The sequence below is a fragment of the Neomonachus schauinslandi genome, chromosome 6 (assembly GCF_002201575.2).
Source record: "Neomonachus schauinslandi chromosome 6, ASM220157v2, whole genome shotgun sequence".
Classification (NCBI taxonomy): domain Eukaryota; kingdom Metazoa; phylum Chordata; class Mammalia; order Carnivora; family Phocidae; genus Neomonachus; species Neomonachus schauinslandi.
This window is the reverse complement of record NC_058408.1, coordinates 28,002,915-28,024,964: the sequence shown is the minus strand read 5'-3', so window position 1 is coordinate 28,024,964 and position 22,050 is coordinate 28,002,915. Positions and strand designations below refer to the sequence as shown.

General features: G+C 39.8%; 1 protein-coding gene and 1 non-coding gene across 2 annotated transcripts in view; both read left to right on the top strand.

The window, feature by feature from the left end:
* IPO9 (importin 9) overlaps positions 1 to 22,050 on the top strand; it is a 58,366-nt gene that overhangs the window by 15,852 nt on the left and 20,464 nt on the right. Inside the window, exons 2-14 of the mRNA XM_021682718.1 lie at positions 6,740 to 6,801; positions 7,032 to 7,118; positions 7,885 to 8,086; positions 12,374 to 12,462; positions 13,249 to 13,335; positions 13,900 to 14,019; positions 14,133 to 14,233; positions 14,432 to 14,490; positions 15,255 to 15,406; positions 16,123 to 16,221; positions 17,441 to 17,547; positions 17,998 to 18,137; positions 20,953 to 21,112. Of these exons, the coding sequence (XP_021538393.1) occupies positions 6,740 to 6,801; positions 7,032 to 7,118; positions 7,885 to 8,086; positions 12,374 to 12,462; positions 13,249 to 13,335; positions 13,900 to 14,019; positions 14,133 to 14,233; positions 14,432 to 14,490; positions 15,255 to 15,406; positions 16,123 to 16,221; positions 17,441 to 17,547; positions 17,998 to 18,137; positions 20,953 to 21,112 (1,465 nt within the window). The remainder of the gene's footprint in view (positions 1 to 6,739; positions 6,802 to 7,031; positions 7,119 to 7,884; positions 8,087 to 12,373; positions 12,463 to 13,248; positions 13,336 to 13,899; positions 14,020 to 14,132; positions 14,234 to 14,431; positions 14,491 to 15,254; positions 15,407 to 16,122; positions 16,222 to 17,440; positions 17,548 to 17,997; positions 18,138 to 20,952; positions 21,113 to 22,050) is intronic.
* Positions 21,285 to 21,419, top strand: LOC123325220. Its single transcript, XR_006540319.1, has one exon. It is a non-coding gene; the product is annotated as a small nucleolar RNA SNORA42/SNORA80 family (small nucleolar RNA).

The following is a 22,050-nucleotide window of genomic DNA, read 5'->3' as shown; positions in this document are numbered from 1 at the left end:
AATGATGCAGTGGACATGGGGGTGCATATATCTTTTCAAGTTAGTGTTTTTGTTTCTTTGGATAAATACCCAGAAGTGAAAATGCTGGATCATATGGTAGTTCTATTTTTAATTTTGGGGAGAACCTCCATACTGTCTTCCACAGTGGCTGTACCAATTTACATTCCTGCCAACAGTGCACCAAGGATTCCTTTTTCTCCACATCCTCACCAACACTTGTTATTTCTTATCTTTTTGGTAATATAATAGTATCCTAACAGATGTGAGGTGATATTTCATTGTGGTTTTGATTTGCATTTTCCTGATAGTGATGTTGAGCATCTGTATGTCTTCTTTGGAAAAATGTCTATTCAGATCCTCCAGTTTTTAATTGGATTGTTCTTTTGCTGTTGGGCTGTGCATGTTCTTTATACACTGGATATTAACCCCTATCAGACACATGATTTGCAAATATTTTCTCCCATTCAGTAGGTTGCCTTTTCATTTTGTTGATTTCCTTTGCTGTGCATCAGCTTTTTAGATGTACAGGCACACTCTGGAGACATTGTGGGTATGGTTCCAGATGACGGCAATAAATCAGATATTGCCGTAAAGCGAGTCAAATGAATTTTTTGGTTTCCCAGTGCATATAAACGTTATGTTTACACTGTATTCTGTTAAAGTGTGCAGTAACATTATGTCTAAAAAACAGTATACTTAATTAAAAATACTTTATTGCTAAAAGATGCTGATCATCATCTGAGCTTTTAGCAAGTCAATCTTTGCTGGTGGAGGGTCTTGCCTTGATGTTGATGGTTGCTGACTGATCAGGGCACTGATTGCTGAAGGTTGGCGCAGCTGTGGCAATTTCTTAAACTAAGACTACAGTGAAGTGTGTCACATCAGTTTATTCTTCCTTTCCCAAATAATTTCTCTGTAGCATGCGATGCTATTTGATAGCATTTTACCTACAGTAGCACTTCTTTCAGAATTGGAGCCAATCCTCTCAAACCCTGCCACCGTTTTAGTAACTCTATATATTATTCTAAATCCTTTGTTGTCATTTCATAGATCTTCACAGCATTTTCACCAGTAGATTCCATCTCAAGAATCCACTTCCTTTGTTCATCCATAAGAAGTAACCCCTCATCCATTAAAGTTTATCATGAGATTGTAGCAATTTCAGCCACATCTTTAAGCTCCACTTCAAATTCTAGTTCTCTCACCATTTCCACCACATCTGCACTTACTTCCTCCCCTGAAATCTTGAGCCCTTCAGAGTCATCCATGAGAGTTGGAATCAACTTCTAAACCCCTGTTAATATTGGTATTTTGATCTCTTCCCATGAATCACGAATATTTTTAATGGCATCTAGAATGGTGCTTTCCAGAAGCTTTGCAATTTGCCCAGATTCATCACAGGAATCACTATGTATGGCAGCTATAGCTTTACAAAATGTATGTCTTTTTTTTTTTTAATAGATTTTTTTATTTATTAGAGAGAGGGTGAGAGCATGAGCAGGGGGAGGGGCAGAGGGAGAAGCAGATTCCATCGCTGAGCACGAAGGCCAATGCAGGGCCCAATCCCAGGACCCTGGGATCATTATCTGAGCCAAAGGCAGTTGCTTAATCGACCGAGCCACCCAGGCGCCCCTCAAAATGTATTTCTTAAATAGTAAGATTTGAAAGTCAAAATTACTCTTTGATTCTTTTTTTAAAGATTTTTTTTTAATTTATTTGACAGAGAGAGATACAGCGAGAGAGGGAACACAAGCAGTGGGAGTGGAGAGGGAGAAGCAGGCCTCCTGCCGAGCAGGGAGCCCCATGTGGGGCTCGATCCCAGGACCCTGAGATCATGACCTGAGCCGAACTGACTTAACGACTGAGCCACCCAGGCGCCCCTACTCTTTTGATTCTTATGCTACAGACTGGATGTTGTGTTAGCAGGCATAAAATATTAATCTCGTTGGGCATCTCCATTAGAACTCTTGGGTGACCAGGTGCATTGTCAGTGAGCGGTCATATTTTGAAAGGAATCTTTTTTTTTTTTCTGAGCAATAGGTCTCAACAGTGTGCTTAAAATATTCAGTAAACGAAGTTATAAACAGATGTGCTGTCATCCAGGCTTGTTCCATTTATAGAGCACAAGCAAAGTAGATTTAGCATAATTCTTAAGGGCTATAGGATTTTCAGAATGGTAAATGAGCACTGGCTTCAATTTAAAGTCACTGGCTACGTGAGCCCCTAACAAGCAAGTCAGCCTGTCCTGTGGAACTTTGAAGCCAGGCACTGACTTCTCTTTAGATGTGAGAGTCCTAGATGCCATCTTCCAGTATGATGCTGTTTTATCTACATTGACAATCTGTTGTTTAGTGTAGCCACCTTCATGAATGATCTTAGCTAGACCTTCTGAATCACTTGCTGTAATTTCTGCATCAGCACTTGATTCAGCTTGCATTTTTATGTTATGGAGACGGCTTCTCTCCTTAAGCCTCATGACCCAATCTCTGCTGCTTCAAACTTTCCTTCTTCAGCTTCTTCATTTCTCTCAGCCTTCATAAAATTGAAGAGAGTTAGGCCCTTGCTTTGGATTAGGTTTTGGCTTAAGGGAATGTTGTGGCTGGTTTGATCTGTCTGGGCCACTAAAACTTTCTCCATATCTGTAATAAGACTGTTTTGCTTTCTTACCATCTGTGTGTTCACTGGAGTAGCACTTTTAATTTCATTCAAGAACTTTTTCTTTGTATTTACAACTTCGCTAACTGGTGCAGGAGGCCTAGCTTTCACCTTCTCTTGGTTTTGGACATGGCTTCTTCACCAAGCTTTTTAAAGTGTGAGACATGTACCTCTTCCTTTCACTTGAACACTTAGAGGTTATTGTATGGTTATTAATTAGCATAATTTCAATATCATTGTGTTTCAGGACTAGGGACACCGAAAGAAAGGGAGAAAGAAGGGGAAACAGCCAGTTAGTAAGCAGTCATAATACAACATTTATTATTAAATTCACTATCTTATATGGACACAGTTTGTGTTGCTGCAAAACAGTTACAATAGTAACATCAAGGATCACTGATCACAGATCACTATAACAAATGTAATAATAATGACAAAGTTTAAAATATTGTGAGAATTACCAAAATGTGTCACAGAGACACAAAGTGAGCAAATGCTGTTGAAAAAAATGGCACCGGTAAACTTGCTCAACACAGGGTGGCCCCAGACCTTCAATTTGTAAAAAACTCAGTATCTGCAAGGTACAATAAAACAGGTATGCCTGTAGTCACATATTTGTTTTTGCTTTTGTTGCCTTTGCTTTTGGTGTTAAATCCAGAAGACCATTGCTAAGACTTATGTCAGGGAACTTACCACCTATGTTTTCTTTTAGAAGTTTTATGGTTTCAGGTCTTACATTCAAGTCTTTTAAGCTCTTTTTAATTAGTTTTTGTATATGGTGTAAGATAGAGGTCCAGTCTCATTCTTTCGCAAGTGGCTGTCCAGTTTTCCGAACACTATTTATTGAAGAAACTGTCCTTTTCCCCGTTGTATATTCTTGACTTCTTTGTCATAAATTAATTGACCATAGGTTTATTTGGGGGCTCTCTTCTGTTCCATTAATCTGTGTACCTTTATGCCAGTTACATACAGTTTTGATTACTATAGCTGTGTAAATTAATATGAAATCAGGGATGTCTCCAACATTGTTCTTGCTCAATATTGCTTTGGCTATTTGGGGTTTCTCGTGGTTACAAATTTAAGGATTGTTCTATTCCTGTGAAAAATGCCATTGGAGTTTTGATAGGGATTGCCACAATAACTGATTTTTAAAGTTTTTACCATGTGTCATGTATTGTTCTCACAGGATTGCTTGGTAACTTGATACCGACTGTTGTCCTTATTTTGTAGATGAGGAAAAGGGGATTTAGAAATAACTTGCCTAAATTCAGACATAGTAGGATTTGAGCCTAAACTTGCCTAATTCCAGAATCCATGCTCTTAACCTCACTGATCTATAGCTCCCTCCAAAAGGGAATGATGCACCTGTTGTAACCTGATCGCCTACCACAACCAAACACATCTGAAAACCTACCATTCATTCTCTCGAACAGTGCTGTCCAATAGGAATATAATGTGAGTCACAGGTGAAATTTTAAATTTTCTAAAAGCAATGTATTGAAAAGGTAAGACAAACAGGTAAAAATAATTTTTAAAATTGTATTAATTTAACCTAATATGTGTAAAGTATCATTTCAATATGTAATCAGTGTAAACATTACTACAATATTTTGCGTTATTTTGTTTTCATACTAAGTTTGTAGTTTGGTGTGTATTTTACATTTATAGCACATGTCAGTCCTCACTAGGCCCATTTCAGGTAGCATAGAGCCACTTGGATGTAATGGCTACCATGTTGGATAGCACAGCCCTAGAATGTGAAATGTGACAATTAGGATGTACTCCTGGTCTTACATTCTTCTTCCTCATTTGACAGTAGACTCCTTTGCAAGTGTAAATTAGATCTAATTTTTTTTAAAGGTTTTTTTAAATTTTTATTTATTTGACAGAGAGAGACAGCGAAAGAGGGTACACAAGCAGGGGGAGTGGGAGAGGGAGAAGCAGGCTTCCCACAGAGCAGGGAGCCCGACGTGGGGCTCGATCCCAGGACCCCGGGATCATGACCTGAGCCGAAGGCAGATGCTTAACGACTGAGCCACCCAGGCACCCCAGATCTAATTTTTTTTTTAATTTTTGTAGTAAAATATACTTAACATAAAAGTTACCGTTTTAACCATCTTTAAGTATACACAGTTCAATGGCATTTAATACATTCACATTGTTATACAAGTGTCACCACCATCCAGTCCCATAATTCTTTTCATCTTGTAAAAGTGAAACTCTGTAAACCCATTAAATAACTCCCGGTTTTCCCCTCCCCCACCCCCTGGCAACCTCTGTTACACTTTCTGTATTTATGATTTTGACTACTCTAAGTACCTCATATCAGTAGAATCATACAGTGTTTGTCCTTTTATGACTAATGTATTTTGTTTAGCATAATGTCCTCAAGGTTCACCTATTTTAGCAGTGGTAGCATATGGCAAAATTGTCCTTCCTTTTGAAGGCTAAATGATATTCAGTTTTATGTATAATACCACATTTTATCTGCTCATCTGTGGATGGACATTCGGGTTGCTTCCATCTTTTGGCTGTTATGAATAATGCTTGTGCTTGCTCTCTCTCTCTGTCAAATAAATCAATAAAATCTTAAAAAAAAAAAAGATTATCTTGGCTATTTGCGGTCCCTTGAGATTCCATATGAATTTTGGGGTAAGTTTCTGTTGCTGCAAAAAAACATCACTGAGATTTTTTTATATGGATTGCATTGAAGGATCTAAATTTTAATGTGGGAGTAAGCGTTGCTTATAAGTCTCTCAATATGCATTTCAGGTTTACTGCTCACATTGCTTATTGGAAGTTGTTTACTTTTTTTTTTTAAAGATTTTATTTATTTCTTTGACAGAGAGAGACATAGCGAGAGAGGGAACACAAGCCAGGGGGAGAGGGAGAAGCAGGCTCCCTGCCGAGCAGGGAACCCGATGCAGGGCTTGATCCCAGGACCCTGGGACCACGACCCCAGCCAAAGGCAGATGCCTTACAACTGAGCCAGCCAAGCGCCCCGGAAGCTGTTTACTTCTAACAGTTACATTTTTAGGACGAAACCTGTTAAAGCCAGATTTTCTTAGACTTAATTATCTCTTATCTGGTAGTGTATATCAGAGCAACTCCTGAAATCTTGCCTATTAATTTGTCTTTGGGGTTAAATAGTACTGGTTTTCAGTTAGCTACTGCATTCATTGGTCTAAGAGGGAGGTGTTGCCATCTTGGAAGAGATGGCTGGAAGATGCTATGCAGTGATTGGAGAAAATGAGAGCGCTGGAACTAGTTACTGTGAGCAGCCATGTCCTGCAGGCCAACCTGTTTCTCTTCCTTAGAAGAACCAATCTTAGCAGTTATCAGCACTTTTATTTATTTATTTATTTATTAAAGATTGTATTTATTTATTTGACAGAGAGAGAGCACAGGTAGGCAGAGTGGCAGGCAGAGGGAGAGGGAGAAGCAGGCTCTCCGCTGAGCGGGGAACTGGACACGGGGCTCAGTCCCAAGACCCCAGGATCATGACCTGAGCCGAAGGCAGCCACTTAACCGACTGAGCCACCCAGGCGCTCCAGTTATCAGCACCTTTTTTTTTTTTAAAGATTTTATTTATTTATTTGACAGAGCGAGAGCACAAGCAAGGGGGAACAGTAGAGGGAGAGGGAGAAGCAGGCTCCCCCACAAGCAGGGAGCCCGATGTGGGGCTTGATCCCAGGACCCTGGGATCATGACCTGAGCTGAAGGCAGATGCTTAACCATCTGAGCCACCCAGGTGCCCCGAGCACTTTTTTTTTTTTAAGATTATATTTATTTATTAGAGAGAGAGAGAGAGCATGAGAGGGGGGACGGTCAGAGGGAGAAGCAGACTACCTGCTAAGCAGGTAGCCCGATGTGGGACTCGATCCCGGGACTCCAGGATCATGACCCGAGCCGAAGGCAGTTGCTTAACCAACTGAGCCACCTACGTGCCCCGCCCCGAGCACTTTTAAAAACAATAAATCAGTCTCCTTTCTGAAATTTTTCTTGTTGGCATCAGGGTTAAAGCTCAGTATATTCCTGTGGCTTTCCTGGGTGCTTTTACTCACAATAAAATTTTCTCTTTCAGAATTTGGTGTTCACCTGGCAGAGCTGACCGTAGATCCCCAGGGAGCACTGGCAATCCGTCAGGTAATTCCAGACTGATTGGCCCAATTTATAAGTAATTTCCCTTTTACTTGGTAATGAAACTTTCTTATTGGAAAAAGAAAGAATTAATGCCAGTTTACAAATAACCTAGGATTTTGTACTAGATTTAGATATACTTCAAATGAATGTATCAGGCTATGTATATGTGTATGATTTTTATATATGAAAAAAGTCTTTTTCTTGCTGTACTGCTTGGCTTGTTCTCTTTGCAGCTGGCATCAGTCATCTTGAAGCAGTATGTGGAGACTCACTGGTGTGCCCAATCAGAGAAGTTTAGGCCTCCTGAAACTACAGAAAGGGTAAGGAGAATTATTTGATTAGTCTTCCTATAGAGATTTGAGGAGCCTTCTTAAGATACTGAGCTGTCACTATTGTTTGACAACATGGGGCAATCAAAAGACTAGGCAGAAAAGATCGATTGGTAGCTGACATTATGGGCAACATGCTGTAAGTAAGAGAGCTCCTGTATCAGGCTGACCTGTGTTCAAATTCCAGTTCTGTCTTTTACTAGCTATGAAAATACTAGAAAAGTACTTTAACTTCTTAACTTCAATTTCCTAAACATCTAAAATTAGAATTAAAATTTCAACTCCAAAGAATTGTTTGAGGATTAAATGAGATAATGTTTCTACTTGGTACAGCACTATGCAGCCATTCTGGGCCCCCAAGAAATTTTGAGTATAAGGTCTAGGGCAGCGCTGTCCATTGGAACTTTCTGCAGTTACGGAAATATTTTGTATCTGTGCTGTCTGGTGCAGTAGCTACTGGCTGTATATGGTGTTGAGCACTTAAAATGTGGCTGATGAACCTGAGAAACTGATTTTTTTATTTCATCTCATTTTAATTAATTTAAATTTAAAGGACCACAGGTAGCTGCTGTAATGGACAGGTAAGTTTAGGGATCAAAGATGAACTCTCTGAATGAATGATTTGTCAGGTTTGTGTGTTGGAGTTTTTGATATGCAGTACCTTACGCACGTTGTTTTTCCAACACGTAAATTGGATAGCACTCTGCCAGTCACTTATAACCTGGTCTAATGGCAAGTGGGCTTTTCTCCTCTGCAGGCAAAAATTGTTATCCGGGAGCTATTGCCCAACGGGTTGAGAGAATCAATAAGTAAGGTGCGCTCCAGTGTGGCCTATGCAGTGTCAGCCATTGCTCACTGGGACTGGCCTGAAGCCTGGCCCCAGCTCTTCAACCTGCTCATGGAGATGTTGGTGAGCGGAGATTTAAATGCAGTCCATGGAGCCATGCGAGTGCTGACAGGTATCAGAAGTTTTTCCCTGGTGTTCGTACTTGGATCCCAAGACACTTATGAGATGTGATGGAATGGCTCTGAACGATAGGAATTGATATTTGTAGCTCTTCGTGATGCTCCTCCTCCCTCGTTTTTATCTCCGTGTCTATCCTCCCGCTCCATTGACTCTTTCCAGGGAATTAAGTTGGTATAATATTTCTACTACTATGAAACCTTAACCATTTAAGGATAGAGTAATCGCATAGTAGTTAAGGAGTCAGATTTCGCTTCATATTCTGGTTTTACCTTGACCCAAGTTACTTAGTCTCTTGAGCTTGCGTTTCCTTGTATATAAAATGAAGATAATGGTAGTGTTTACCTGAAGGGGTCTTTTGGTAATTTTAAATAAGCTAAATCTACATAAATTGTTTAGCATAATAACTGACATGAGGTAAGCACTCTAAATTTTAGCCATTATGGTAATTATCATTATTATATTAATTTTCTACTTAGTTCAACCAAGGCAAATTTAAGAACAGTCAAATAAAATTTTTATAGGAATGTAAGAAAGAAGATAAAAACAGTGTAGCTATGTAATTCTTACCTTCGTTTGGTCAGCTTAGAGAATGTAGCATTTGGTATCTTTTCTTTCTTTCTGTTCTAAGAAGGTGATAAAAATATTTACAGAAAAATACTTTTAGTCGGGTACCTGGGTGGCTCAGTCGTTAAGCGTCTGCCTTCGGCTGGGGTCATGATCCCAGGGTCCTGGGATCGAGCCCTGTATCAGGCTCCCTGTTCTGCAGGAAGCCTGCTTCTCCCTCTCCCACTCCGCCTGCTTGTGTTTCCTCTCTCGCTGTCTCTCTCTCTGTCAAATAAATAAAAATAAAATCTTAAAAAAAAAAAAACACTTTGTCTAAGGAGATTTGGTGGATATCTCATCTAAGCTTGATTAATCTGTTAATCTCTCACAGAACATAGAACCCAAAACCTGAATTTGCCAGTCTTGAGAGTTCTGCCCTGCTTCCCAATCCCCTAGATGAAGGCTCTACTGTTTTGCCTTCAAGGAATCCTTATCTGGATATTAGCCACCTTCTGTTGATCTCTTAGAAATTGTATTTCCCCGGGCGCCTGGGTGGCTCAGTTGGTTAAGCCACTGCCTTTGGCTCAGGTCATGATCCTGGAGTCCCTGGATCGAGTCCCGCATCGGGCTACCTGCTCGGCAGGGAGCCTGCTTCTGCCTCTGACCCTCCCCCCTCTCCTGTGCTCTCTCTCTCTCATTCTCTCTGTCTCAAATAAATAAATAAAATCTTTAAAAAAAAAAAAGAAAGAAAGAAATTGTATTTCCCCTCAGTTCATACAGACTTGTGAAATGTCTGTCTATATCTCATCTCTTTCTCTGTGCCCTGCTAGCTTACCTGAAATGTATTCCTACCTAGTTACGAATGCCATTTCTTTTTTTTTTTTTAAGATTTTATTTATTTATTTGACAGAGGGAGAGAGCGAGAGAAGGAACACAAGCAGGGGGAGTGGGAGAGGGAGAAGCAGGCTTCCCGCTGAGTGGAGAGCCCGATGTGGGGCTCGATCCCAGGACCCTGGGATCACGACCTGAGCCGAAGGCAGACGCTTAACGACTGAGCCACCCAGGCGACCCTCTTTTTTTTTTTTTTAAACTCTCAGTTTATTGAACTTGGCATCTGGTCCCAGTTTTACTTGTCTGTGTTCTGTTGATGGTAGATAACGTCAATTCTCTGTCCAAAAGCAAACTCATCATCTCCTTTTGTTTTCAGCCTCATCTTCCCATGTCCTGGCTGCCTTTTTGAACTACCCGCTTTATTCCTGTTGCTTATCTTTGATAGGTGCTTGGGGTATAGAGCAGACTTACCAAAAAGATCAAAACATTCCTTGTTCAGGTTTTCACTTCCTTGCTCATTACTTCCCTTACTTCTCTTGTATGACTCATTGTTCAGGTGATTTCATGTACCCCTCTCTGTGGAATCAGCCACCTAGGATTCTTTATTTACAATTTGATGGTGCCAGAATATCAGTTAACAGATATGTCTTCTACCAAGGAAAAGAAGCATGTTCCCCTCCAGTCTTCCAACACAAAGTTCAGCTTTTTTAAAAACCTGGAGGGGCGCCTGGGTGGCTCATTCGTTAAGCGTCTGCTTTCGGCTTAGGTCATGATCCCAGGGCCCTGGGATAGAGCCCCGCATCGGGCTCCCTGCTCAGCGGGAATCCTGCTTCTCCCTTTCCCCCTCCCCCTGCTTGTGTTCCTGCTCTCGCTATCTCCCTCTCTGTCAAATAAATAAATAAAATCTTTAAAAAAAAAAAAAAAAAAACCTGAAGGAGAGGGCATCTGGGTGGCTCAGTTGGTTAAGCGACTGCCTTCAGCTCAGGGTCATGATCCTGGAGTCCTAGGATCATGTCCCGCATCAGACTCCCCGCCAAGCGGGGAGTCTGCTTCTCCCTCTGACCCTCCTCCCTCTCATGCTCTCTCTGTCTCATTCTATCTCTCTCAAGTGAATAAATAAAATCTTTAAAAAAAAAAAAAACTGAAGGAGAAAGACGGTTGTACATTTATCATAGTTGGAATACTGTAGAACCATCATTGTGCTTGACTAAGGAAATCACTGTTCAGTGAGATCACTTTTCTGTCAGCCACAGGGAAAGAACTATGGGGGAAATGGGTATTGTTTTATATTGCAGTCAGCAGACACAGGATGGATAGCTGCCAGCCTCCATTCCCAGATAGCTGCTCCACATATTTTCAGATGAGGATAGATAGTGCTCTCACAACAGCAACTAGGCGTGCGTGAAGATGGCAGGACATGGTGTATGGACAGGAGCCCAGTAGGAGAATGGGACTGATTCTCTTTGGGGTTTTTTTTAAGATACTATATACTTTTTTAAGCCTTTAGTAAGTTTTCGTTAAGCTTATCTATTTGTAAATGAGAACTAACTAACACTAATGGTGTGAAGGAAATGCAAACATAGCAGCTAAGGATTGAAATATTTGACCACAGGTATAGTTTTTTTGGTTTTTTTTTTTAACCTCAAAGAAGTTCGGAGATTAAGATCTTTCCAGTGCCCCACACCTTTTCTGACTTGCTGAATGACCTCAGAAAACTTATTTTGGACTTGAGCTTATAAAATGTTAATCAGTTGGGACTACTAGGAATGATTATAGGAAAGTAAAAAATGTGATTAAGCACTTTATTAGTAGAATTAAGCTAACCTGCATTTTTTATAAAACTTGTTTTCATTAATATGCTATTCATCACATTTGTTTGGACTAATTTCTTTGGATTTCTGGATGAAATAAGAACACTCATTTTATTCAGAGTTCAGAATTTATTCTTCAGGAGGACCCCAAGCTAGTAAAGAAGACTCAGTATTGAATATATGATTTTCATTTGACTTCTGGTGATTGATATTGCCCAAAATTTGTGGGGTATATTAACCTTGAAAGTGCTGACATGCATTTCTAGTTGTAGATCCTCCTGAAAAATGTCCCGGGTAATTAGCTCCATCTCTGTAGTGATAATGTGGAATTGCCAGGAAAATCAGCAGATAAAGTGAACAGACACTGGAACTCAAGGGCTTGTATTCCACAGAATAGTAACGTGAACCCCAAGGTCCTTCATGCTGTCTCAGTGCCTTGTGCGGAAAGTGAAGAGAAAGACACGACCCCTATTTCCCTTACCTTCTTCAAGTCTCATTTCATGAATAGGTTGCTTTTTGCCACATTCATATGGTAATCCCTCTGTTCCAATGAGCGGCAGCCTCTGACTTCTAGGTCAATAAATGTCATTCACTGGCAAGAGTAACATAAACAGAGTGGAGTTGAGCCTACTAAGCCTGCGTATATTTTATTGTGTGCATCAAAACAACTCACCAAGGGAGAATATTGAAAATGGAACCAAAGGTAAGACACCTTGAAGTGCACCTGGATGTTGACGATCAGGCATAAATTAGATTAATACAGGATTTCCCTAAGGTGACCTCCCAAGGACTTTTACACCGCTCTTACAGATTTTCTTTCAATATGTTTTTTTTTTCTTTTTTTCAATCTTTATATAATAAAGGTTTTTTTCTCAGTCTTATGTAATTTCCTTTATCTTTGTACTGTTCTCTTCCCCCTTCTAACAAATAATAACTCTTGCACCTTTTCCTTCCCCAGGGTAAGACCATCAGGCCAATGTCTTTACCGGTATGCTATCTGCTTGGGAACCGCCACCTAGAAGCAGTTCGAAAATTTTCCCACTTACATCTTTATAAAGCACTATTTTTTTATAGTACTCCTTTTTCCTCTGTAGAATTCACTCGAGAAGTAACAGACACACAGATGCCCCTTGTTGCTCCAGTCATTCTTCCAGAGATGTATAAGATCTTCACTATGGCCGAGGTATGAAATCTCAGCTCTAAGATCCCAGCGAGTAAGAGCTGCTCAGGTTCTGGTCAGCCTCCACATCTCCTGTGGGAAACTGTTTTGTTTGCTGCCTATCCCCATACCTGAAGACCAGAACTGACGGAGATCTGAATCTGGATTAACCTTAGATCTTTCACTTATAACTGCGAGGGCAGAAATATATATATATATATTTCATTCTCTTTGATGAGAGAATGAAATAGCATCTGCATTGTTTCTTCACATATCTCCTACCTCCTGGCATCTGCAACCCCTGAGTACCTACTGCTTTGTGTTACCTCTAGCCTCTTGTCGAGGCAGCCCACCTAAGCTTGTTCACCTCAGTTAAGTGTGTGCAAAGCAATCCATCACTGCATTGCCCATAATAGGCTTGTAATATGTATACAGTATAAATAAACTGTGAGTGCCTAATGGGTAATGTTTTAACCTCCCCATTCCTCTCTGCCACCAGCCAAGGGTCTGTCTTTTGAAAGAAATACGTTGACTGTGTTGAGATTTCAAGCAGCACCCAGCCTAATATTTTTAATCAAATCAGCCCACAGAGGCCTACATATAAGGCTAATTCCACTGAGTTCTAACATTCTGCTGGCTTTTATTCTCTGAATTATGGAAGAAGTCTGTCCTGGATATGAGTAGATGATGTTTCCTTTCTCTAGGGAATCCAGTCCCATGTCAGGATTCAGAAGTCATAGGTTTTCTTCTAGTCACAGATATGCAGACACAGACACGCCTATCTCATGGCTATGCTGTAACTTTTCACAGGTGTATGGTATTCGGACCCGTTCCCGAGCTGTGGAGATTTTTACCACTTGTGCCCATATGATCTGTAACATGGAGGAACTGGAAAAGGTAAGGAAGCCTTTGGGTTAGTAACAGACTTTATGCTTAAAAATCTCTATGCCTTCCATTAGAGGCGTAGCAGTGACTTACTTCAGTAGTACCAGAATGCACCCTGATTTAATCAGAGTTGTGGATGCATTTAGCATTTTGATTACATTTTTCATTTGTATATAGTTTAGCTTCCTTTTGTTTAAGCCATATTTCTTCAACCACCTTACCTTGCATCTTTTCATATGAGCCATTGCCCAGAACTCCACTCTCTTATGGCCTCTCACGTGAGACGAAGCTAGCTAAAAAACGCCAACCCCTGTCATTCAGAAGCAGTTTTGAAAAGTTGGTCTTATATATATAATAGCTTTTAAGAAGGCTGTGATGAGGAACTGCAGGGGTTAGAGAAGAAAACCTGAAATTTTGGGTAACACCTCCAGTGACTTTATGGCTGCACTCTTCTGATTGGAACCCGAGCCGGAAGAAATCTTTAGATGCCTCAGATCTGTGTTATGGTATTTGATATGTGTAGTGAAGCCACTGATTAGTGGTATGTCCAGTATTGACTTTGGTTTCTGTTATCAGGGTGCAGCCAAAGTTCTGATCTTTCCTGTGGTGCAGCAGTTCACAGAGGCCTTTGTTCAGGCCCTCCAAATACCAGATGGCCCCACATCTGACAGTGGATTTAAGATGGAAGTCCTAAAGGTAAACATTTACTACTGTTGAGATACTTGGAGTTTTAGAAGGTGGTCTGAAATCATTGGTTTTTCTCCTATATCACGTGTAACTCTTAGATCTTTTTCTTTGTAATTTCTCAGGCAGTGACAGCCCTGGTGAAAAACTTTCCAAAGCACATGGTGTCCTCCATGCAGCAGATTCTGCCTATTGTTTGGAACACCCTAACTGAGAGTGCAGCTTTATATCCTTTTCAGAAAGCTTAAGGGACCTGCTACCACCCGTAGTCGGGAATCTAGCATTAGGTCTTGAATTCATGTTGTTCCATTTTTTTAAATGAGTTTTTTAAAGTATCTACTCTTAGGGTTGGAATGTTATACATTCCCTTGTAGAATATATGTAAAGCAGACTCCAAATTCTGTTTCTTTACTCTTCATCATACTTATGTGAGGACAGAAGTAAATTACACAGAGGAAGTTGAAGATCCTGTGGATTCTGATGGTATGTAGTTTATGTGATCTTGACAGATATACCACGTAGGGAGGAAAGGGATCTAGGAAAGGAAAAAGACAAAGAAAAACAGTAACATAGAGGCTTCACTCTCTTAAGTGAGTTTTCTAGTTGAGTTTCCTTTCAGTGTATTCGATGTGGGAAAATGGGACATTGAAAATCTTTAATCTGTTCCTCAAAGGCATTTGCATAAATCTCATAAAATAGAATTTCTGAGTTGGAAGAGCTACCTCAAAAGCCATCCTATCCAGCCTACTTCTTTCTGGCAGATGATATTTTCATTTCTGTTTTAATATTTTTTAGGTATTTGAAATCAAAAATAGACATGCTGGAAAATATATTCAGTGTTTCTGATTCTTATACTTGAAAAACCAAAGAATTTTTTTTTTTTTAAAGATTTTATTTATTTTATTCATGAGAGACAGAGAGAGAGAGGCAGAGGGAGAAGCAGGCTCCCAAGGAGCAGGGAGCCCGATGTGGGACTCGATCCCAGGACCCTGGGATCATGACCTGAGCCGAAGGCAGACGCTTAACCATCTGAGCCACCCAGGTGCCCCCAAACCAAAGAATATTTAATATTCTCAAAGTTCCTTTCTTTGACTCCTTAGCTCCCCTCTTCTGTTCCCTTGAGAGTAATAATCAGCAAGTACTTTAAATATTCATTAATTTACCAAGATAATGTAGTTCATTTCCAGCAGACGTGCTTTCCTTTTGCGTTCTTGTCATTAAAATCTTCTCTTGTGTATTTCCTGTAGGTGAAGTCCTGGGCTTTGAAAATCTCGTCTTTAGTATTTTTGAGTTTGTCCATGCTCTCCTAGAAAATAGCAAATTCAAAAGCACTGTTAAGAAAGCCTTGCCTGAGTTGATTTACTATATAATCCTGTACATGCAGATCACTGAGGAGCAGGTAAATGATATTTGGGAGACAGTTAGCAGCCTGTTTTGGGAAAGTGCAACTTGAATGTGAAATCTAGGTCAAGTGAACAATTTTTATTTCTGAAAATAGACACTAGAAGAGTAACTTCATGTGAAGTCCTAGGAAGGCTTTGATACCATCTTATTGCCAAAATTTCTGGGTGTTGTGGTTTTATTAACTCCAGTATTAGATAATTGGACTCTGAGAATACTTTTACCTCCATAGTACCACTAACCAAAGACCCTGGTATCTAGAAGAACTTACTCCTTTTCTATAAATACTGACACACAGAAATCATTAGCTTGGTTGGTGGGTCATTAGACCAGAAAAGAACATTAAAAAAATAAGATAATGTTTCCTCTCTTATATAAATACCACAAGAATCAGCATAATTTTCACATTAAATATTCCATAAGACCTAATATATTCAGAAAGTTGATCTGTCAGAAATAACAGCTGATGAAAGATAGCAAAGAACTAGTAATCAGCCACATTCTAAAATAGTGTCTACTAGAGAGGAATAACTTTTGCTACTTACCTTGATAAAGGATTTGCTTCTCTACATCAAAAAGAAAAGACTTGGAAGCTAGAGTTCTGTTCCAGATAAAAACAAAAGGTTGAAATCTTCCTGTGTGTGTGGATGAAAAAAGGGAACATATGAACCAGATTGGCAGCCTCACAAAGACCTAACTTCATCATCCTTTCAGATTAAAGTATGGACAGCCAACCCCCAACAGTTTGTAGAAGATGAGGATGATGATACTTTCTCCTATACAGTTAGGATTGCAGCTCAAGACCTATTGCTGGTAAGTGGGTTCCCTTGATACTTCAACCAAAAAAACCCTAATCAATCAGTTGAGTATTCCCTCTTTCTAGGCATCTAACCCAAGTTGAGCAGTGTTACTGCGTGACTATATCTTAGATTTCTTTGAGGATAACAAGAGAGCATCCCAAATGAAGTTTGAGACTCAGGAATTCCAAAGTCATTGGTCCTGGTTTTGGTTTACAAGGAAATATTAGATGTAAAAATTGTACAGAGGATAAAGTGTTCTAATGAGTAAGAGTAGTTAAATCAGGAACACTCATTTTAATCCACTCTTAAGCCAGAATTTGTAGCACAAACCACATGTTGGCAAACTTTAAAAAAAAAATTAGATTGCTGAGAGAAGAACATCCAAACATCTGCTGTTTTCTTTGGCTCTGACTAGGGCATAGAATTGTCTCTAGGCTGAAGTTCTGTGAAGAAGCTGCCTTTTGCTGTATATTGGGTGGAAGGTTTGTTCTCATTATTAGTGAACACTTCTCATTATCCTTCAGTATTTCTTTTTTTTTAAAAGATTTTATTTATTTATTTGACAGAGACATCGCGAGAGAGGGAACACAAGCAGGCAGAATGGGAGAGGGAGAAGCAGGCCTCCCTCTGAGCAGGGAGCCCGATGCGGGGCTCTATCCCAGGACCCTGGGATCATGACCTGAGCCGAAGGCAGACACTTAACGACTAAGCCACCCAGGTGCCCCTATCCTTCAGTATTTCTAAGGCACCTAGGAAAGATCACATTAAGTTTCAATTTGTAGATTAGCCTTTTATTTCTACAGTCAGTCCCCAGAGAGTAAATAGTCTGGTCCATTGTTATCTGAAGCTGAGTCTATTAGTGCTACTTATTCTCTGCTCAATCTAGCCAAAGGGAGCTTTACATTTTGTTAGCTTTCCAATGCCTAGGCACTGCAGAAATATAAATATTACTCTAATTCCATTAAAGACCTTGAACTAAGAGGGGTTGTATTTTTAATACACCTAATCAGGGTTTAGCATGTATATGTAAAAGAGTTTGAACCACTGAGTTTGCAGTTAAGTTTTCAGTTTCAATTAAAATGCTTCTCCCTCTCCCTCTGCCCCTGCTTGTGTTCCTGCTCTCGCTGTCTCTCTCTGTGTCAAATAAATAAATAAAATCTTTAAAAAAAAAAAAAGTAAAGTGGGTTTAATTTGCACAGACAGGTTTACCAGCCCCTCCCCTCTCTCCCTAGGCTGTGGCCACTGATTTCCAGAATGAGAGTGCAGCAGCCCTGGCTGCTGCAGCCACTCGGCATTTACAAGAAGCTGAGCAAACCAAAAACAGCGGTACCGAACACTGGTAAGAGTGAGCAGCAGATACTTAACTTAGGGACATATTCTGGGCATCAGATCTGAGACAATCAAATCCTTGCTTTGAATCATGTGTTTTAAAGCAATTTCTCCCAACCTTAAAATAATTAGTTATTATAATATATTATAATAATTTTATAATAATAATATAATAATAATATTATTATTATTATATTATAATAATTGGTTAAGATGCTTTTATTTTACCCCTTAATTTAAAAAGCCTTGGAGGGAAGGACTTTTACTTTTGTTTTTAATTAGAAAAATCTGTAAATCTAAATGTCCTTGTTTTCAGCTCTAAATTTAAATTAGAAGGACAGAAAATGGCCTTTTTTGGGTCAGATTGTGCTGGAATGCCCTTTCCTGTTTCTCCTTCCTCAGGCGTTTATCTTTTTGGCAGCGTAGTTTGTTTTACCAGACTATGGTATCACTTTCTCAGGTGGAAGATACACGAGGCATGTATGCTTGCCCTCGGCTCAGTGAAGTCTATCATCACTGACAGTGTGAAGAATGGCAGGATCCATTTTGACATGCATGGGTTCCTGACCAATGTCATCCTTGCAGACCTCAACCTTTCAGGTATGTTTCAGCACAATGCCAGGATTCTGGAAGATCTTTAAACCTGTCATCAACTCAGTTATATTGTTCACTTAGATAGGTAAACCAGGTATTCATGTGTCCTTTGGGTGAAAATTCTTTCCACACTAGAGCTTGAACTCATCTGAACCTCTAAAACAGCCTAGAGACCTTGGCTCAGGCTTTACCAGCTAAGAAATATTGCCGCATTCATAATTTTTCCACTCTGTTCACATTTCCTTCCAAATTACTGCTCACATTTATGGCTGGTTTTGACATTTGAATAGGATGCAAATTTGGTTACTGTACCTTGAGAACTTTGGCTTGAGTTCTGTCATTATCAAGTGCAAAATACCTTCAGGCGGTTTGTGTCAGGCTCATTCTTCCTGTTTGTTTCCTGTCATTTTTCTCAAACTTTATTCTTGGCCAAGATCCAAATAATTAAAATGTTCCATTCTCAAGTCCATGTTAGCTGCTTGCCTTAAGGGGAAAAAAAAAAAAGTTGGCTCTACTATATTAGACTTGGATTTCTCCAGCAATGCAGAGCAATAGCTAAGAATTATCATCTCTCTATTTGACATCTTCAGCTATGTTGCTTCTGCCCATGCTATGCCTTATTCTCATCCTTAGACCCACCCACCCCCCATTACAAAAGGCCATCTTTGCTTTCTCATGTACATAAATCATGGTACATTTGGCATTATTTGCTCCATTCACTTGCTCATAGACTAGCCGTTTGAATAGCCGAAGCCATTTGAAAACATTCTACTCTGACTTTAGGTAATCTGTTAGAGGATATCTTACAAAGTCACTTCCATTCTCTGACTCACAAAATTAAAATGGTTGAACTTCCAGAACTCAGGCCCATTGGAAATATCCTTTTTCACTCTTACACTGATGAATGTTTTCTTTCTCATACTAGACTATAAGGTCTCTGAAGGTAGAAATCATGTCTAATACATGTTTGTATCCCACAGTGCCTTGCATGTAATAGGCATTTCATAATTATGTGTTGAATGAAAGTGTCGAAATTTCTTAAACCCATCAATGTATTTTTTGTAGAATTTACCCTAGTAAAGAACCTTCAAAAATTCATGGAGACTTGAGATTATTTATAATTGAGACTGGGGCAAAGTTTAATATAGCATTTATTATCCTGTCAATAGCTAAAAGCTTTTCCGCACTAGCCATTCTCAAACTTTCTGGTGTCAAGACCGCTTTATACTTTTAAAAATTATCAGTGATCGGAAAGTTTTTCTGTGAATTTTGTGTGTCAATATTTAACATATTAGAAATTAAAATTGAGAAGTTTCAGGGCACCTGGGTGGGTCAGATGGTTAAGCGTCTGACTCTTGATTGTGGCTCAGGTCATGATCTCAGGGTCGTGAGATTGAGCCCTAAATCGGGCTCTGCACTGGGTGTGGAGCCTGCTTAAGATTCTCTCTCTCCCTCGCCCTCTGCCCCCCCGACTCTAAAATAAATAAATAAATCTGAGAAGTTTCTAAAATACAGGGAATGCAAGCATACATTTCATTAGCTGTCAGAGCCATGGTGTCACACATCAGATCACCTCTGGAAAACTCCACTGTATACTTAAGAAAGAATGAGAATGAAAAAGATGGATCATATCTTGGTATCACTATGAAAGTTTTAACTTTGGGACTCCCAGGAGTCCCTGGACCATACTTTGAGTACTGCTATTCTGAATTATATAAATTAGTATGTAATTACCTAACTGGCACAGGTTGTTAGGTTCTGTTCAATAATTCTCATCAACTACATGTTTACAGGTAACTAAGGTAAACCCTGTGATAAGCTGATTAAGTATAGTCCCTGTCTTCAAGCTGCTTATAATAGGTGGGGGGTGGGGTAGACATTCTTACACAGGTGGCTAGAATATCCAACAAAATATGTAAGAATATGTAAGAAAGCTAAAGACTAGCACAGAGATAGTTAGGATTACTTCAGCGTAAGATCAGTTGGATGGGGCGCCTGGGTGGCTCAGTTGGTTAAGCGACTGCCTTCAGCTCAGGTCATGATCCCAGGGTCCTGGGATCGAGTCCCGCATCGGGCTCCCTGCTCTGCGGGGAGCCTGCTTCTCCCTCTCCCACTCCCCCTGCTTGTGTTCCCTCTCTCGCTGTGTTTCTCTCTGTCAAATAAATAAATAAAATCTTAAAAAAAAAAAAAAAAAAAGATCAGTTGGATGATACAAGTAGAGGTGAATGTCTTGGCTTATATACAAAGCACAGAAATGGCAAGGTAAGATGCAAGTTGCTGGGAGGGGTGTGTGCTTGAGTTTAGAACACATAAAAGGAAATCATCAATAATGCTAAAGTTCCTCATCATAGGGGGCCTTGAATATAATGCTTAACTAAAATGGTCTTTATTTGGTAGACTATGGAATTTATTGACAGGTACTAAATAAAAGAATGACAGCTATAATTTATAATGTTTCAGTAGCGGTCCAAGAGTAGGAAAAAACTGGCAATGGAGACATTTAGGGGACTAACTAGTAGTGCAGGTAAAGGATAATGAGAGGTAGGGATGGAAATGAGGGAGGTAAGTCTTTTTAGCTTAAGAATATTCAAGATCTGCTTTGCAACAACTAGTGAAAAGCGAAACTGGGAAAATGATTTCTGTACCATAGGTTGAACATTTGCTTTTATCTGGTAAGATCATCCTTTTTCCTTAATTAAGTTGTATATATTATGTAGTATCCAGTTACTGTGACAAGTTGAGGATGGAGGTGGGAAAGGAGGAAGGGCAAGTAACAGAAACTTTTATTGTCCAACCCCTAATTGCTCTCTCTTCCTCCCAGTGTCTCCTTTTCTCTTGGGCCGGGCACTTTGGGCTGCCAGTCGGTTTACTGTTGCTATGTCCCCTGAATTGATCCAGCAGTTTCTACAGGCAACAGTTAGTGGTCTTCATGAGACACAGCCCCCATCAGTTCGAATTTCTGCCGTGAGAGCCATCTGGGGGTGAGTACACCACCTTAGGGTGGTAAGAGCTATTTTAAGAGAAAGTTTCTCAGAGTAGAAGTCCCAAACAGCATTTGGCCAGTGGATTATGTTGCTTGGAAATTTCTGATGAAGATCTCCTACCAAATGGCAAATGGACGGGAAAAAAACATATCAAGAACATGGCTTCTATGCATGGGTTTGGATTTATGGCAGGCTCGTCCCTCTGGGCCTCTCATAGTGCCCCATGCCAGAGCAAACTGTGGCCCCGAACCATTGCCTGGCCTCTGTGCCATAGGCTGCAGGCACTGAAGTGGGTTGCACAGTGAAAAGAGAAAACAGAAAAAAAAAAAAGAAACAATGTGGCTTCTTTGAGTCCCAGTAGATCTTGTTCCCTTTTGTTCCTCATTTGTTTAAAATTCACTCCAGCTCTGGAAACATCTAGACCAACTCCCTTTCTTAGAAAGGTGAAGAATTGAGGGATAAATAACTTGCATAGGGTTGTAATTGAAGAATTATAGAAGCATGATTAGAGCCCAGGTCCTTTTGTTGATTGATTTCCCTGTTTTAGAGACTAAATTTGGGATAATGAGGCCTAGAAATACTGCTTATTTTCTCCTAGTTTTGCCTCCGTTTTTCACAGCTAATATACTAGTGGCTCAACTAGTCATTTATTTATATTCCTACCAAGATCAGAGGGAGTATTGTTGTTTTAAGAAATATTTTAAAAGTCCAAACTTAAAAATCTCAATCGAATCCTAAAAACTACCTAAAATCCTAAAAATACAAAATTCATCTTCTACCTACTGGTGCTCTCTTCTTTTGAAGTAGATATTGAGATGCTCTGCATTATAATATATGTCTTTAGAAAGCATTGAGGGGAAATAGTATATGCAGGATGGCAGAATAAGATGCCTGTTGCTTGTATCCCTCCCTCAACAACAATAACTTGGCATCTA